Source organism: Lissotriton vulgaris, chromosome 7 (assembly GCF_964263255.1).
Source record: "Lissotriton vulgaris chromosome 7, aLisVul1.2, whole genome shotgun sequence".
In the NCBI taxonomy this organism is placed as follows: domain Eukaryota; kingdom Metazoa; phylum Chordata; class Amphibia; order Caudata; family Salamandridae; genus Lissotriton; species Lissotriton vulgaris.
In genome coordinates this window covers 602,586,123-602,604,388 of record NC_141695.1, presented here as the reverse complement: position 1 = coordinate 602,604,388, position 18,266 = coordinate 602,586,123, and the positions used below count along the sequence as shown (strand labels likewise).

Below are 18,266 nucleotides of genomic sequence, written 5' to 3'. Positions count from 1 at the left end.
TGGGGCGGATTGGCCTGGTGCTCTGGAGCCTGGCTGGCTACGAGGATTGTCGCCACTGGGGGCGAGATGGATAACCTTCAGCTGGGGGATAGCATGGCGGCCATTGTTTACTTGCAATTCGCACGAAGGAATCAGATGGAGACCGCGGGAAGAGGCCTGGATGCTGTGATGCGTGAGACCTACGCTCGACAGAGGGTTGGTGGCGCTGGGTGGTGTCCAGTCATCACTGAGGAGACTGCATATTTGACGATGGTATCACTTATGGGAGCATTACCCGGTTCTAATGACTGACTGATCAACGGCGGCGGGTGGAGGTGGCGCTATGGCAAGCCCTTTTTCCCTTTGTTCTGGGTGGATGTCGAGGATTGAGCACCATCTCTCACGCTCACTGATGACCCCTGGACAGTCGGATGGCTATTTTCTCTGAGCGATATCATTGTGTACTATTTTGTCTTTGGAAGACATCCTCTTCCCAGTCGGATACTTTGATCCACCTACACCTGTGACGGAGAGACTGGGTTGCAATCGTAAATTGAACTGGGCGGGCCTGGGTCGAGTACTGTGAGGTTATTTCAGTGCGATCCGGTGCGGGATTCACTACCTATGTTATTATGGCGCTAATGGCAAACTGGCAGGGATTGTACCCACTCCTTATACGTGTACTGTATTGCATTCAGGCTTATTGTTTGGAGTGGGTGTCATCTGTGGCGGGGGGGGGGGGCGGCGTGGGCTGGGGGTCTGTCCTGGTTTCCTCCTCCGTTTTCCCCTTTTCTTTTTTCTGTTTCTTCCTTTAGATTTTAACCTAAGTCGAGCTATAGCTCTACTCTGTTTTCTTCTACATTTCGGGTTCCATAACGGGCGACAGGCACGCTGCTGAGGGGGGGGCCGTAGCCGGAGGCAGGGGTGCAGGGTGGGGGATCTGGGGGGGTTATTACTGTTTTCTTTTTCATTTCTAGGGCCCCTTTGTTCTTACCTATTATTCTTGACTTTCCCTTTATCCCTTGTTCTTTCTCCTTCTTTGTAACCAAGCGATGGGTTGTTTACCGCACGTTTCTTTGGTCCGAATCACGAGGGGCGATGTTTCTTGAAACAGACTTAAGTTGCAGCAGGCATGTACGGTAATGGCGAGTGATCTGTACTGTTCAATGTCTATCCTGTTTAATACGCATTATTATCATCAACGCCTTGTCTTTATTAGTCCTGCTGCGAAGATCCTGATTACAGATAGCCCTCGATGTAATAATCATTTGATTGTATGGCATCCTATCCTGGTTCTCCCTAAATTTAAAAAAGAAACCTTTTCCATCCTGGTACCTGTATGGTACGATCACCATCCTGAGTTGCAATGGGGCGATGGGGATGTGTAATGTTGTATACTTCTGGCTTTTATTGATTTGCTGCCCGTTATTGAAACTGCTTTGTGTATCAATAAAGGTTTACCAAAAATTTAAAAAAAAAAAAAAAGAAAGGGCGAAGATGGCGTCACGCAGCTCATCTGCCGTTAACGGCGATCCAAGATCGTCCCGTTGGCTATCAGTCGGAGTGGGGAGCGTCACTTCGTCTAGGTACGCCATTATATCTGGCTGTGGATTTCTCAGTTGTGACCGATATAGCGCATCGTAATGTGTCACAAAAGCGGCATGGATGTCTGCCTGTGTATACACCATTGTGTCGGTGGCAGGGCTTATCGCCGTCACCGGGGAAGATCGGTCTTCACGTCGTATCAACCAGGCTAACAGTTTGCCTGGTTTGTCGCTATAGCGGTGTTTGCGGGCCGAGTGAGCAGCATAGTTGACATGTTTTAGTCTACCCACTAATCTGTCATGATCCGCCCTCGCTTCCAATAGCCTAGTGTTGGCGCCCTCGGACGCTTCCCGTTCTGCTTGTAGCAGGTCTGCTTCTAGATGTTTTAGGTCTATCTCTAGCTGTCGCCTAGAGTGAGCCTGTGTGCCTAGACACAGTCCCCTGAGGACCACTTTGAATGCGTCCCATTCTATCTGAGGCGTGGAAGCAGTCCCATTGTTGTCCTCAAAGTATTGCGCTGTCTGTGCACCTATCGAGGTCCTGAATGGGCCATCCAGCAATAAGTCAGGTTGCAGCCTCCAGGTGGGTACCGGCGGCCTTGGCTGTTCCCAGGCCAGGTCCATGAGGTGGGGGTTGTGATCAGAGTGTGTGCGGCCCATGTAGTGTGCGTCTCTGACGATTGGCAGCAACTCTCTGGTGACCAGGTACCTATCGAGGCGCACATGTAAGTCGTGTGCCCCTGAGTAATATGAGTAGATCTTGTTGTTGGGGTTATGGCTGCGCCACGCATCTTGCAAATCCCATTGTGTAGACCAGTCCTGGAGGGCACGTGTAGCGTGTTGCGCTGGGGAGTTGAGCGGTGGGGGGCGGGAACGGTCCAGGGCGGGGTCTAATGTGCAGTTGTTATCCCCACCCAGTGCCCACAGGATGCCGTGCCAAGGTGCCAGTGTGTTTGACAAGTGTGCTAAGAAGTCTGACAGCCAGGTGTTGGGTGCATTGATCGAGGCCAATACCAGTGGGTTCCCGTCTAACTTGAGAACTACATACCTCCCTCCAGAGTCCACTTGAGATTCCAGTGCGGCCCATGGGGTGCCCAGACGCACCCACGCCAGTGTCCCTCTGGCGTAGGAAGAGTGATGTGTGGCATACAACTGTCCCCGCCACCTGCGTCGTAAAGTGTTGACCTCCGACTCACAGAGGTGTGTCTCTTGTAAGAGGGCTATCTGTACATGATGGCGTTTCAGGTATGAGTAAATCTGGTATCGCCTAGATGGTGTGTGCATACCCCTCACATTCCATGTACATATTTTAATCACAGACATTACAGTTCTTTAGCAAATCCCCTGTCCCACTCCCCCCACCATCCCCCGCAAGTCCCGCAATCCCCACCACGTGTCCAATCCGTCCACTGTTTATCAGGAGTACATTCAGTCTTACAAGCCATAGCATTAGTGTAAAAAGGGGGGGTGCATAACACGGCTAGTGGAACAGTTAGCCATTTAACAAGATGAACATGTGGAATTCCAAAAGGTCGGAGGCCAAACATGCTCCCGTCCATGCTCTCAAGGAGTGTAACAAAGTCTAATTCTGGGGGGGTTGCTATGCAGTGCTCGCTATAGCAATAGTTTGTATGTTTACAGTGTCATTCTATGTGGGCTGCCCCCCTTCCCGGGAAGTATATGGCAGCCCAGGCCACATGCGATATACAGGGGAGTCATATATTTATGCATTAAACACCATACATTACGTGTCTTGATCGGTCGGTTGTTGAGCAGGTGTTCTCAGGAACCGTGTGCTGATTGTACATTAGCTGCCAAGTTGTCTCCAGGCCTATATACATTAAAAAGGAATTGGCCCAGTTATCGGCTCCCAGTGTTCAGTGGGGGCCGGGTGTGGCGCCTGCCGACCCGAGAGTCCCAGTCGGCCAGTGCAACATAGCGTGGGTCCGTAGTCTCCTTGTGATTAGCGCCGCAGGTTTCAGTAAGTGGCTCCAGGGCGTCGTATCCCATGAATCGATCAGCTGATGTAATCTGCAGTGTGAGGAGTGACGTCTGGTCCAGCTTCTGTCGCCGGAGAGTCCGGCACACCATAGATGGCTTCGTCGTCGCTGGGAAGGTCTCGTCCGCTGCCACCAGCTGGCTCGGTCAGTGTGGGGGAGCGACTCAGTTCCATCACGAGGCGGAGGGCATCCTGCTTTTCCTGTTGCGAAGCGTCAGCTGGTGGGGGTGTTCTCGGTGCTCCGCTCACGCCCGTCTGTGTTCGTTGTCGGCGTCGCCTCCTGCCCCCGCCGGGTTGGCGTCCGCCAGAGCGATCCGCTGTTGCTCTGGGGCAGAGTCTATGCCGCTATCCAGCCATGCCTCCACCTCGTCAGGATCCATGAAGAAATATGTCCGCTCACCGGCTATCACTCTCAATTTTGCCGGGAATAACAAGGAATATTTCTAGGCCTTGTTGGCGCAAACGTCGTTTCACCGCTAGGAAAGAGTGTCTTTGCCTCTGCACTTGTATTGTATAGTCCGGGAAGAACATCACCTGCGTGTTATCAATCAACGATGAGTGGATGGAATGGGGGTGTTCAGGCAGTGATACAGAAAATATTAAATCTATTCCTTACATACACTGTTACAATCATCAGCTTCCACTGGTTGTCATAAATGATATCCAGAGTGAATCAAGGGAAAACAAATTATTTGTTCTTTGTAATATGCTGTACACTTTCTTTCATAATCATTATGTGAGTCAATGATACAGTGGACAGACTCTCAAACATTGTCTTGAAATTTGATGGACTAGCAATTATGAGGTTACAAAATGTGTGGTTAAAAACATTGACACAATTTTGGATCTTATATCAGGCATATATCATGGCTAAAATAGTACATCAGACTAGAAGGCAGAAGCTTGTGGATTATCTCACATTCAAAGTGAAAATGTTCATGTTATTGGGAAAATATTACAAGATTTAGTTTTAGCTTTAATACCTGCTAATGTCATGTTTCCGACAAAGCAAACAAATTTGTATTTTGCAGTGGAAGTTGTGCAGTCCACACTTAGTGCCCTGAAAGTAATGCGTGCAGATCCAATATTTTCTACCAAGTACTGCTCTTCTGTTGATGTGTCAGACAAAACTGTATGTGTTAATCGTGGACCAAAAAGTAGGAAGACTCAACTATTGATTTGCAGATCCAGTGATATTTTCAACAATTGGACAATCTGCAGATGAGCCTGCCTTCTCTCAACCGCAAGTGCTCAGGAAGGCCCTCTTGAACATTCTGGACAGAGCAATTGTTGAAATGGAGACCAGATTCTCCCAGAAGAACAATTAACTTATCGAAGCCATTTCTATCTTGGTTCCCACAATGCCTCATTTTCTTGATATGAACACATATGCACCACTGCTAGACCTAAATAATGTAAGCAAGCTACTCTTGCAGCAGAACTAACTGTTGCAAAACCATTGTTACAAAACAAAAGTTACCATTTGTGAACTGGTGCATGATTATGCTGATGCTTACCCAATATTTCATGAAATGTTATGTATCCGCACTGGTTACAGGAGTTTCAACCGCAGCCTGGGAGAGCTCCTTTTCAACCCTATCCCGTGTCCTCACACCTTTCCAATGCACAATGATTCATGATCGGAAACAAAATCGAACTATTTTAGCACATGAGAAGGAGCTCACAGCAAACCCAAGTATGGATGAGTTTGTAAGGGAGTTTTCAAAGAACAACAGAAAGCTACCTCTATGACTGCAATTAATATTGGGGGACACATTGAGAAGCGGCTTGTGATATATTATGTTCTCATTTATTCGATTGTTACTGCATTGCTCCTCTCTGAAGTTGGTTGTTTGAAAATCAATAAAAAATATTTTTTTTTTAAATGACTGCAATTATTAGTATTGCAATTGTCAGGCATGAAAACTGATGTCAGTTTTCAAAAATACTCCTTTTTAGGTTTCGACTGGGGAACGGAGCGTAAGCTCCGCCCCCAGAGAAATCTCTAGTCTTCAGTAGGGACTCTTGGAATACGCCCTCTGTCCCATTGGCTAGCTCCATAAATGGAGGCTAGCCATTGGAACAGAGAGGCGTCCGTCATGGCCGGACCAGATTCGGGGGCGTTCCTGAGAATTTTTGGCTTTTGGCTACGTCATGCTACGTCAGCCAAAAGCTGGGAACGCCCCCGAATCTGGTCCGGCCGGGCCGTGCTTGCTGCTGTCCTGCCTTCCTCCGTGTCCCTCCTCCAGCCGTCCCCCCTCCCCCCCTCGCTGTCCTGTGCACGTTTCCCGCCTCCCTCCCGCCGTCCGTATCCTCTCCCGCCCCCCTCGTCCTCTCCCGCCCCCCTCCCGCCGTCCGTGTCCTCTCCCGCCCCCTCCAGCCGTTCGTGTCCTTTCCCGCCGTCCGTGTTCTCTCCCGCCCCCTCCCGCCGTCCGTGTCCTCTCCCGCCCCCTCCCGCCGTCCGTGTCCTCTACCGCACCCCCCCCTGTCCTCGTAGGTGCTGGGGGAGTGCATCCCCAACGTGCCGGCCGACACCAAGCTCTCCAAGATCAAGACGCTGCGCCTGGCCACCAGCTACATAGCCTACCTCATGGACCTGCTGGCCAAGGACGAGCAGAGCGAGGCCGAGGCCTTCCGCGCCGACCTCAAGCGGCCCGACGGCAAGGAGGACAAGCGCAAGAAGGAGCTGGTGAGTGCGGGAGCGAGGGGGGCAGTGGGGCCTGGGCACTGCTCCGGAGTATAGGCTAGGGCTGGACTGGCTGCACCAAGAGTAAGGATGAGAGGGGTAAATATGGCCCCGGGGGGGCAGAGCAGGCCCGGGCTCTGTCAGCAACAAGAAGACAAGCGCAAGAAGGAGCTGGGGAGTGCGGGAGGCGAGGGGCCGGGCCTGGTCCAGAGTATAGTCTAGGGCTGGACTGGCTGCACCAAGAGTAAGGATGAGAGGGGTAGGGCCCCGGGGGCAGAGCAGGCCCGGGCTCTGTCAGCCAGAGCCAGGAAAACAGGGTTGTGGACGAGTTCTCGAGGGGAGTCAGTGAGAGAGATCCTGAGTGTACGTGGGGGGTGGTGGGAGGGGGGTTGGTCCAGTGGATCCAGAGAGACCCGGGAGGGGAGAGCCGGAGAGTCCAGAGTTGTCTGTGCTTTCAAGGTTGGGAGGGGTGGGATTCATTCCTGAACCCACTGGCTGCAATTGAGAAGGGGGGGTATGGGCGGTGGGTATCGCGGGATACACAGCGTAAAACACAAAGGCTGATAGTGAGGGTGGGGCACTTGCGGCCAGTCTACTGGGGTGTTGGGGTCGCGTGTGTCAGTGTCGGGTCCCTCTCACAGGCCCCTGCCTTGAACTCAATGTGCAGGGGAAGCAGTAGCAGTGTGGCCGGCCAAAACAAGACCTTCGTCCTCTTTAAGAGGGGCCCCTTCCCTCACAACATTTTCGCCCACCTTCTGATACTCTTCGTGTGAATTCATAAGCATCCCCTGCTGCGCACTGCCAGAGCCTTAGGTCATGGTGTGGGAGCACCACTCTGGTTATAGCGCCCAGAAGTGATCGTATTTCAGCAGAGCCTTCTTTGGGCTGGATGCGAAACGCAGCAATTGATTGAAATTTTTTTTAAATGCGCATTACATACAACTCTTTATAGTGGCCATGCGTGCCTTTACGGAAACAGATTTGGTTTGGTAATTTTTTAATTTGTCTGATCAGGGGTCAAATTATCTGTCTCTCTCTCTCTTTCTCAGTATCACTATATTACATTATCTTTGTATGTGTGCGTGTACACACATGTAAGTGTGTATATGTGTGCGAGTATGTGTCGTGCATATATATACGTTCGTGTATCTATTTATTTATTATATTTTGACACGCAGAGAATGGTATATTTATTAATGTACTTATATACATAAATATAATTAATAAAATGTTCTCTGCCTGTCAAAATATAATAAATAAATAGATACACGCACATATATATAGGCACACACACATATACACACTTACGTGGATGTACACGCACACATACAAAGATAATGTAATGCAATAATCCTGCGTGCAGACAACGTGGATGCATTCGTCAGTATTGGGTGACCCTGTGAACGGCTCCTCCGGCGCCCCTCAGGCCGGTAGATGCCCCCCAGAGCCCTGGACCACTCTCTCTCCTCAGTGTTCGGAACCGTCCGGTTTATTTATGTGCAATGTCCGCGGAACCCCTGAGCACAGACTAGAGGCCTGGTGAGGATAGACGGGGGTCCCGGCCCTGCGAAGCCCACCGGGAGCACAGACAGAGGGCGCACCCCGAGGCCAGCGAGGGGCCTCTCTGGCCGGCCTGCACCCGCGCGGTCCAGGGGCTCCCGGCTGCGGCTGTGAGTGAAGCAGCCCCCCGGGACACAAACATTGATGGATCAATAGAGCAGCCGGCGACAGACCCGCTGAGCAGTGTTCCCATTGGTATTGCTGTTCTCCAGTTGTGTTTTTTTGTCCTCGGTGTTGTGATGTTCTAGTCTTAAAAGCGATTTATTTGTGTGCACTTCCATCTTAAAATGTGGAGTTTAATTAATATTTGATGGTGTAAACGTAAATGTTCAATAAACCACTGTGTGTTTTTACAGAGGGTGTTTTGCTTATGTGCTTGGAAAGAGTTGTAGATAACCTGGAGGAGGGCTGCAGGATAGCGCCCGGCAGACTCTCACACACTGCTCCCACGGCCCAGATGTTTGGTGTCAAACAGGGCTTTATTTCACAAGTAGCCTGGTCGAAATGTAGCCACCTGGGTTCCGAAAATCCACGTGGTTGCTGTTGGCCTGCAAAGTAGGTTATTATAGCGCAAACATTCTTGGCTTTGAGGGCTGTCATTTTTTTAAAAAATAGGAAAATCCAAGATTATATAAATTGTATAGCTGGACGTTTAGCCATGGAGAGTACACATGTCTGATGGTGCTGAGTGGCTGTATTTTGTGTCCATTAATAAACCGCGCATACTAGTTTGTGGAAAGGTGACCCCAGTTTTCAAGCCCCGGACTTGAACTCTGCTTTACCCCTGCAGTTCTTGGCCTCCTCGACGCCTGCTCGTGTCCAGCATTACCTCAGATGTCCGAAGCGGGAGAGGCGCGCGGATCAGCTGTGCATTGTTTTGCTAATGAGACCTTCACTTAGGTACATGGGGTCAGGGCTGCAGTCTTTGTTGAGGCTCCTTGCAAACAGGGTTATTAATGCTTCCGTGACGCAGAACCCTAAATCACTTGGCCCCTGAAGTCATACTTGCAGCCCGGGGCCTTCCCTTAGCAAAGTGTTACACCGGCAAGATGGTGGGCAGGAAGCTGCCATGCAGGCCGACAGACACGTAGATAATGCGAGAGGCAACCGGCAGAGGGGCAGAGAAAGAGACAGAAAGACTGTGGCCAGTCTGAGTGCATAGATTGGGGGCACATGGGCAGATCAAATACCCTGCGACACAGCATGTATACTGACAGTGAGTTGTGCTCTGTGTGTATCGAGGTGTGGGGTTGTGTGCACTGTGAGTATGCATAGTGTGGGGTTGTGTGCACAGTGTGTATACGGGGTGTGGGGGTTCAGTGCACTGTGAGTATGCAGGGTGTGGGGTTGTGTGCACTGTGTGTATGCAGAGTGTGGGGTTATGTGCACTGTGTGTTTGCAGGGTGTGGGGTTCAGTGCACTGTGAGTATGCGGGGTGTGGGATTCTGTGCACTGTGTATGCGGAGTGTGGGGTTGTGTGCACTGTGTGTATGCCAGTGTGGCGTTTGTGTGCACAGTGTGTATGCGGGTGGTGGGGTTCAGTGCACCGCGAGTATGCAGGGTGTGGGGTTGTGTGCACTGTGTGTATGTGGGGTGTGGCGTTCGTGTGCACTGTGAGTATGCGGGATATTGGTGTGGGCGATGTACTCTTTCAAATAACTTCGCCAGCACTGTGGCTGTATTTTGTGCGACGTTTGCATTGTTTTTGAGCATAGAGTGTTGTGACTGCACATTGTGTTTTGTATTTCTAAATTTTAAATGAATGATTACAGGGAAGAGAAAAATGAAATGCAAATAATATATAACAGACGTAACCTGTATTCATACCCATCGGCACTGAAGTACAATGAGTCAAAATCACCACACACCTAAGAAGGGCCCCATATATTATCAAACCAAAGTAAATTGTCATTTAGTTTATATGACATTTTCTCAAAATGAGCCACATCATACAAATCTGCAAGCCAGGAATTAAGCGCTGGTATAACATTAGTTCTCCAAAAACATAAAATATTGATTTTAGCTGGACCTAGTGCGTTGGAGAGCCATTTGAAGGTATTAATAAAGATATGTGGTATTTCAGAAGTATTGTGTAAGAGCGAGGTTTGTTTTGTGAGAGAGAAGTTAAGAAAAGAATGTACCTTCAAATAGTCTTCAATCTAGATTCAAAATGTACGAATACTAGGACACGCCGGAGTTGGTTAAAAACCAAGTTTAAGGAATATGGAATACGCACCTGCCAGTGCCTATACTAGCTCATGGTGGCATCTTCTGGTCTTGCATGCACAACGAAGAGAGGAGTGCAGACACGCCTAAAGGCGCACCAGAGGTACCATTACTGAGGGCTGCTCTATCGTCTGCAGCATCCCCTAGTATGTGTAGGTAACACGTATCGGGTTTGCATCTAGAGATTAGGGGAAATCCTAGACACTTCATGAACATGGCAACCACGTGTACCCTCCAGCACAATTCTGAAATAAACCGGGTGTATCCAAAAGTCCCAGAGCCAATGAGCCAACGTCAACTCAAAACTACGGAAGATCAAACTCAGCATGGCAATGTCCAGGTGCAGCTTCTCCAACAGCTCCTCGCACAGCCTGTGAGGTGAGAGACACAAACTTCTAGTGCTCTGCTCTGTTCCTCCTTACACAAGCCACCATCCTTCTCTGAGGCATCGGCTCCACACCTTTCTGACCACTCTCTGATCCCAGAAGGAGCAAAGCTGAATCCAGGCCGAGCAGTGCAGGCCTGGCAGTTATGGCTGGACTGTTCCCATTGGGAGCAGGGTCAAGACTGATTTGCATATGGCTGGGTCCAAACTGGAATGGCATGGTGAGCAAAGAAAAGATGGATTTAGGCCCAGATCTCTGTACTGGGGTGAATGTATGACATTGTTCTGCATTCTGTCCATCAGTAGTTCATTTTGCATTTGTCACCCCGAGTATGGGCTGCGAGAGCTGTGTGGGCTGCGAGAGCTGTGTGGGCTGCGAGAGCTGTTGGCAATGTAAATAACAATGTTGTTTGTTTATAAGTTAAAAAAAAAAGAAATGTCATGAGCAATGCCAATAGCTCTAACTTTTCCAAAGGCGAAACCATTGCATTGTAAATGCTTGTTTTCAAATGTGTTGCTGTTTTTCATTTTTTTATAAATGAACGTACAGTGCAAAAGAATGACAAGAAAATAAAATGTATGGAGTTCATTTTGTGCAGAGAAATAAATGTTGAACAAATTGAAACGAGTAAATAGCAAGCCTTTCTACAGAAATGATGTCAAGGCTTTTGTGGGGTAATAGGGACTTTCTTAATCCTGAACTACTATTACAATATGCTTGGTATTCAAGTGCTTGTGTTGATGCATGGTCAGCTGGAATTTGAGGGTTTGTGCTTAGGTGCAGACATTGGTCTTACTTTCAAGTAACACTCTACATGCTCTGTACACACACAGAATCTATCCTTTGTACCATGGTGACTGTTTGGAAGTAGATATGATGTAATTTAGGGCTTGTAAGCTACCTCCAGAAGTGGAAAAGTAAGCTTGCAGTGGCCCATCCGATGCACCCTTGGCCTATCTAAACCAAAGTTCCTGGGGACAGGCCTGCGCAGAAGTGGTACTTGACTGAGTTGCTCAGAACCTATTGTAGGCCGGGCATTGAAACATCAGTGTGAAAGGACTCAGCCACTACAATGTGGCCAGTTATGCCTGCTTGCCCTGTACATCTCTAAAAGAGGTGCAGGACACTGGAATTGAAATGGGGTATTTAACACATCTCTGCTATGACCAAGAAAAACATTGCATAATCGCAATTATGGGATTTATTCATTTTGACGATCTTGTAAACTCAGACACTAGGGGTCTGCTATCGGCAATAGAGTCTTTAGGGCTCTCACAAAAGATCCATGACAGCAGGCCACATCCTGGATAAAATCTTTGCCAACTATGATCTATTAACCGATCCCCCTTGTGCAGTGACTTGGACCGACCATTGTACCCTTTCTTTTACCTTGAAGGCAACAGGCAGTGGCAATAAGTCCCATTGCAGAATGATTCCTTGGAGAGCGTGGAGGATAGTCACCCGGGACTCGTTTAGTCAAGCTTTTAGGCCCCCGTCCTTTGAGAAAGTAGAGGCCAGTGACAAGGCCTTAGATATATGGGAGACCACTATTGTAGACACTCTAAATACTATTGCACCTCTTAGAGCAATACGGACGAGGGAAATCGAGAGTTCAGCCCCTTGGTACTCCGAGACTCTTAAAAGGAAAAAGCCCACTGCAGAGTGAAAGAAAGAAAATGGAGAAAAAACAAACGGCCTGAGGATAAACAGACTTTTTCAGCGGCGCATATAATCTATTTAATAAATTGCAATACGGCAAGGAAAGATCATTTAGGGGTTCAAATACGTGAGGCGAACAACTCCTCCAAGGAACTCTTTAAAATACTTAAGGAGTTCACAAATCCCATAGTAAATAAACTATCCATTACCCCGACTCAAACATTATGTAACGATCTAGCAACCTATTTTAAGGAAAAAATTGACTAGATATACTGCTCTTTAGCAGGATGAAAGTTATCTAGCGGGTTATCCCCTCCAGGAAAAGATCCCACATCACCTAGATTAGACTCCTTCGCAACCATTACCATGGAGCAAGTGGAAACTCTGCTGGCACAAACGAAATCCGGTGCTCCAACAGATCCGATGTTGCCATTTAAAATGGCCGAACTAGCATCTATCTTAGCGCCCTATCTAACTAAGGTCTGTAATATCTCCCTGGCGTCAGCCTCCTTCCCAAGAAATTGGAAAAAAGGCGCATATAAAACCTTTGCTTAAAAAAGCGCTGGCAGATCCGACTGAGCTGCAAAATTACAGACCAATCTCCCTTCTTCGAGTAGTTCGAAGGTCCTGGAGACTTTTGTAAATAAGCAACTGATGCTATATTTGGAACAGCATAGTCTACTTGTCCCTCGCAATCAGGATTCCGTCCGGCTCACAGCACGGAAGCGGCATTAGTGGAGGTCACCGATACCATCAGGATGCCACTTGACAGAGGGACCCCCACCATGCTTGTGCTCCTGGATCTCTCGGCAGCCTTCGACACCATCTCCCATCATGTCATGCTGGACAGGCTGCGGAAGATTGGTATTGGAGGGGCTGCCTGGGCTTGGATACAGAGTTTTTTTTTTAACAACAGAACTCAATGTGTACAATTAGACACATTTGTCTCTCAGACCATGGCAGTATACAAGGGCATTCCACAGGGTTCAATTCTAAGCCCCACTTTATTTAACATCTATATGGCTCCCTTGGCTTCCATTATTAGACCCTGTTGCTTTCAGACAATCTTGTATGCGGACGATACACAGGTAATAGTCCCCATCGAGACAGAGCCAGCTCAGACGAAAGCCAAGTTTAAGTCCTGTATGCTGCAAATTGCCGTCTGGATGAACCAGAATTTCTTGCAGTTAAACTCCAATAAAACGGAGATCCTCCTATTTGGGAAAGCAACGGAGATGTGGTCTGCAGACTGGTGTCCATCGGAACTAGGGGAGGCACCAAATCCTAAGACACAGGCACGGAACCTGGTCATATTGATCGATAATAAAATCTCGATGGAGGAGCATGTAAAAGCAGTATCAGGAACCTATTTGGTATCATCCGAATGCTGAGAAAATGTTCCCTTGGCTCCCTAGGAGTGATAGAAAGACCTTAGTACAGGTTCTACTAGTCAGTAGACTTGACTATGGCAAAGCTCTCTTGACAGGTATTAGAGAAGATCACACAGCAAGGCTACAGGTGGTGCAAAATACAGCTGCACGACTGGTCCTTAATAAACCATGGCGTACTCCTTCTCGCCCTCTCTTGCAACAGCTGTACTGGCTACCTGTAAAGAAGAGAGCATTGTTCTAGCGATTGGTAATGGTGTTTAGAGAGCGGCAGGGGATCGGTCCCCTTTATTTAAGGAGAAAGATAACAGTCTATACCCCTGCGAGCGTTTTAAGATCCAGCAATCTAAACCTACTCCGTCCATGCAAGATTAAGAAAACACAAATTGGAGGATGCGCATTCTCTCATCTAGAACCTCTCCACTGGAATAAGCTGCCAGACGAGCTGTGCGCTTGCCCTAGCCTGAAACATTTTAAGAAGCTTCTAAAAACGTGGTTGTTCTAAAGTCGCAACCCCTGGTCTAGCGTGTACACTGTGCTGACAAAAGCGCCGAGAGATCCCTGCTGGGATGATTCGTTCGCGCTATACAATTCTTAAAAATTAAAAAAAATAACAAATAAATAAAATCACCCAAGCTGAGCCTCTTGGGTTGTACCATAAATACCTCAGAGCGTACAGCGCTTTATTTCAATTGCTCTTCTGATGGAGAAGAGAAGTGTGGCATGTGTATGGGGGGACCTTAACCCACGCTGTTAAAACATAATTATGAACAGATTTATTTTAATGAATATTTGTAGACCTTTTACTCCATAGTCAGTCACACCCATAGATCCAAACACTTCTGGGATCCTTTATAGCTTTTAGGTCTCGCTTACGCAGCGCACATGACCTGCATAGGAGGAGACCTGTAGCCATCAGTCCCCTCTTTCACCCACAACCGTGCATGCGTTCCATTGCCTTCAATGGCAATGCGTACACGTGTGGCTATTCACTTGCGGGAGCGAGCGCCGCCATATGGTAGCAATCATCGCTCCCGCAAGTGAATCGCGCAGGCCCCCCTCCTCCTCCCTGCTGCGCGCGCTTGTGCTTCTTTTAAAGCGTTATCACGGGGTAAGTGTTAACTGCCTGGTACCGTTTTCTTTTTGTTTACTTTCAGCCCGAATACACAGTTGCTGAGCTGCTGTGGAACATGGTTAAATAAAACCATTGCTAAAGCTAATGCTTCTCTTTTAAGCTACACCCATTGTCATTGCCAATGTCTGTTTTCTGTTGATGCTCCTCTTTCACGTGCCCTTGTTTTGTTCATACCGAGAACGTATCAAGTTCCAAATAAAAAACACCACAACCCAGCGTTTTCTGGAAGCATTAAGATGCTGGATGTTGATTGGCTATTACATTTCCGTCTTGCATTGAAACCAAATATGTTTGACCCATGTGACGCATTTTATATTTTTATGTCTTTTTGTTTCGCTTTTGTTCTCCACAGCTTGCTAGCGCTCGGGGTATGACTGCAGCTTTAACGGGCATGCCCTGGGGCCTGGACATGTCTCCCGGTCTGGCTGACGCGCAGGAATGTTGAATATTTACAGCCTGGGCTGATTAGCTCCAGAGAAGGCAGTCTGCAGCGGACAGTGGTCTCCTCACATAAACCCACACCACATAGGCACCAGTACGTGAGCCACCCGCAGATACAATTACACCCCACGGCTAACAGCACTTTCTATTGCTGCTCCGAGCAGGGTCTTAAGGCACCAACATCTGCCACAGCCCGGCCGCTGGGCGGTCTGGCCTGACTGAGCAATCGGATTACGGATACTCTCAAACCCCTTATGATACATTTATTCGGTGTGATCCAGCCAAAAATATACTGCAGGCGCAGCGTGCATGCTGCACAGGGATGGCGTGCCTGCTGTCGGCGACACTGCCAATGAGAGATTTATTTAAGCGCGACACGCAGCGGCATCTGGGCCCTAAATCAGAGTCCAGGCAAAGCATAAACATTTTATTATCAAGGAACTAACAGAGATTTTTCTAGTTCTCGAGTCAGTATGCTGCCGAGGGCTAGGGCTGCATCGGAAAATAAGGAAAACCACTAAACGGGACAGATTTCAAGAAGTTTTGATAGGCGAGAAGTTGTGGGCCGAAAATAAAGGACGTAAGGTGGGCGGCACATTATTACACTTTTGACAGCTCTTCTTTGCATAGCATAGTAACAAGAATACGTGAGCATGCAAGAGAAACTCACCAGGCCCATCCGGATTGCTCATTTCCGGCAGGCTTGAGACATGCCATGCACTTTCTAGATTTACTCTTCCATGCCCATATCCACCGCCTAGCCCAGGGAGCTTTTCATATCATGTGCCTTTTGTCACAACGGCTCAGGCACGGCGAGGGTCTGAGGCATTCCCTGCACTTCCTGTGAAGAATATTGGGATATAACCCCCACCACGTGCATACTGTCCATTACGAAATACGTATTTTGCGCTTGTCGAGCTGAAATTGGTTACTGTATAGTTTCTCATTTTACCACTTCTTTCTTGCTAATGAGAAAACAATTTCTGCAGTGTGCGTAGAATGCAGTTTAAGAAAGTTCGCAGCCATTACAGCCCCTCTCAGATCTCAGATATTGGGTAGGACTCTGTGTCATTCAGTGCTGGCAGCTGGAGGCCGTGTTTAGTGCTTGGGCCAGTCATGAGGATGCCAGCTAATGTCATTTCCTTCTGCGTGCTTCCGTTTCCCCTCGCTGCCCACAAACCAACAGTGCTGAACAAGGACGTTCTTCTTGTTAATCAAACATAATGTTGCATCAGCAAACAAAGAAATGGCAGAAAAAATCTACAATCCTTGACTTCGTGTACAGCGGAATAAAGGTGTGCCTGACTCCTGTGTCCGTTATTTGCGCAGCAAACCCCTCAACAGGTGCACACTCCCCGTACAGCAAACGGTAACATAGCAATGGCAGTATGTTCCCTAATGCAGGCAAGGACCACAGGCCTGCTAACACAGGTTTATGTAGCAAAATACAGCTATAAGTGGGTGCACTGGGCCCCTCACACCACTGGGCCTCGGTGCCGCTGTACCTGCCGCACCAGCGCCCCTGTGCACTGACCAAACTGCTCGACTTAACACCTAGATGACCCGTGGACAGCCTGAAAAGCTCAATAATCTGATAAGAATATATCGACCAAAAATATGTTTGTGCGTATTGAAAACACTCTTTTACTGGAGAGGCCTCGCAGTACACAGACTCGGAAAAGGACGATAAATAGGCCTGGGCACCGTAATTAAAGTGCCTTCATTAGTGAATCACACCGCTAAAACATTGGCCAACATTTGGAAGTCGCGGCCAGTTTTTAACTTGTAAAGACATGCAGTAGAGATTTTGGGCATATTGTGGGAGAGTACATGTATGGGTGCTTGCTGCAGGCAAGGTTTGTGGTAATATCAAGGAAACCAACAGTAAAATATGCCCTCCAAACTAACAAGCATTATCATAGCCAATAGGTCACGCCTTTGGGACCTTAAAAGTGTTTAGTTATCCAGCTCAATATCCTTGGTGCAACAACATCAACTGTTGCATGCCTAAACACGTATAAGGTCCGAAAAGCGAGACCTATTGGCTATGCCAATGCTTTTTCTTGGATGGCATGGATAAGGCCACATGATGCATATAGGTCAACTGCTGATCAAGTAGCGTGTTTTAGAAGATGCGGGTGGGGGGCAGCTAGTTAAATCATTGTTACGTTGGCTATGTCAAATGCTTTACTGTTTTTATTATGGGTTTTTTCATACTCTAGTTTGTGCCCTACACAAATGTGTCTGTTCTTGGGCACAGTGCTCTTCTACTATGGATTTCTATGTCAATTACTGAAGCCCGTGTGTGCACCAATGCTGGAACCTGCAGCTTCCTGCTTGAACGAATTGAACCCACGTATGTAGGGTGCTGATAATTTTGAAAAATAAATACATCTAACGATTTCATGACGTATTTCCTAATGTGTCGTTATCCAAGTCACGGTTTTCAACTTGCCATTTTGATACGTATAGAAGATTTTTTTCATTACCAATGCAGGAATTTGGTTTTTGGACAAAGAGAAATACCTAACTGGATTGTGTACTCAGAAACGGTAGAGCTATTTAATAGTTGCATATTTTGATAAGGAACTAATCTCCCATAAAAAGTAGTGACCTGCAGGCTGTTTATCTTTTTCCGTTGCATCACGCAGTTACACCTGCACAAGCAGGCGACACTAAATCCAAGCAGAGCCAATCTCCGTAACTGCAGCTTCGTCTGCACCTTTCCTATTGGACTACAGAAAGTGGGCGTACCGCCCTGCTTAAAAGACGGGGCTGTAGCACAGAATAACAGTAAAAACACAGGACGTCACATACGCAGAAGCGGCGAGATTGTTTTCCATGTGCAGGCAAACACGTAACTGTGTCACTTGCTCCTGTTCCCTCCCTCGGATACACTGGAACATCCCTCACCTCTCACTGTTGTTGACAATAACGCCGCCACCTTCCGAGTGGTTTCTGTTGACCGCCATGTCTGCCAACTGTCAGAGACTAGTGCCGTAGTCCAATGCGCACCAATCACATTGTGAAGATGTAAATGAAAGGTCTGGCAAATCACAGAGCACGTTGCTACAAGACGCGCCCAGTTAGAGGATTGACGAAAGAGGACGCGGCCAACCACAAAATAAACCCAATACGTGCTTAACTGAATAAACTAAAACAAGCCTTGCATGCATTAGGTTTCGCCAATGTGATACAGCATAGCTCTTTCATGTTGAAGAAAGCAGCATAAGGAAGACGTAATTACAAAAAAAATGGTCATG

The 18,266-nt window shown here is 48.0% G+C and overlaps 1 protein-coding gene across 1 annotated transcript in view; it reads right to left on the bottom strand.

The window, feature by feature from the left end:
- The window catches only part of WBP2 (WW domain binding protein 2), a 242,899-nt gene extending 224,882 nt beyond the window's left edge, over positions 1-18,017 (bottom strand). Inside the window, exon 1 of the mRNA XM_086930725.1 lies at positions 17,917-18,017. Coding sequence (XP_086786851.1) covers positions 17,917-17,975 — 59 coding nt within the window. The 5' untranslated portion in view covers positions 17,976-18,017. The remainder of the gene's footprint in view (positions 1-17,916) is intronic.
- Positions 18,018-18,266: the final 249 nt, after the last annotated feature.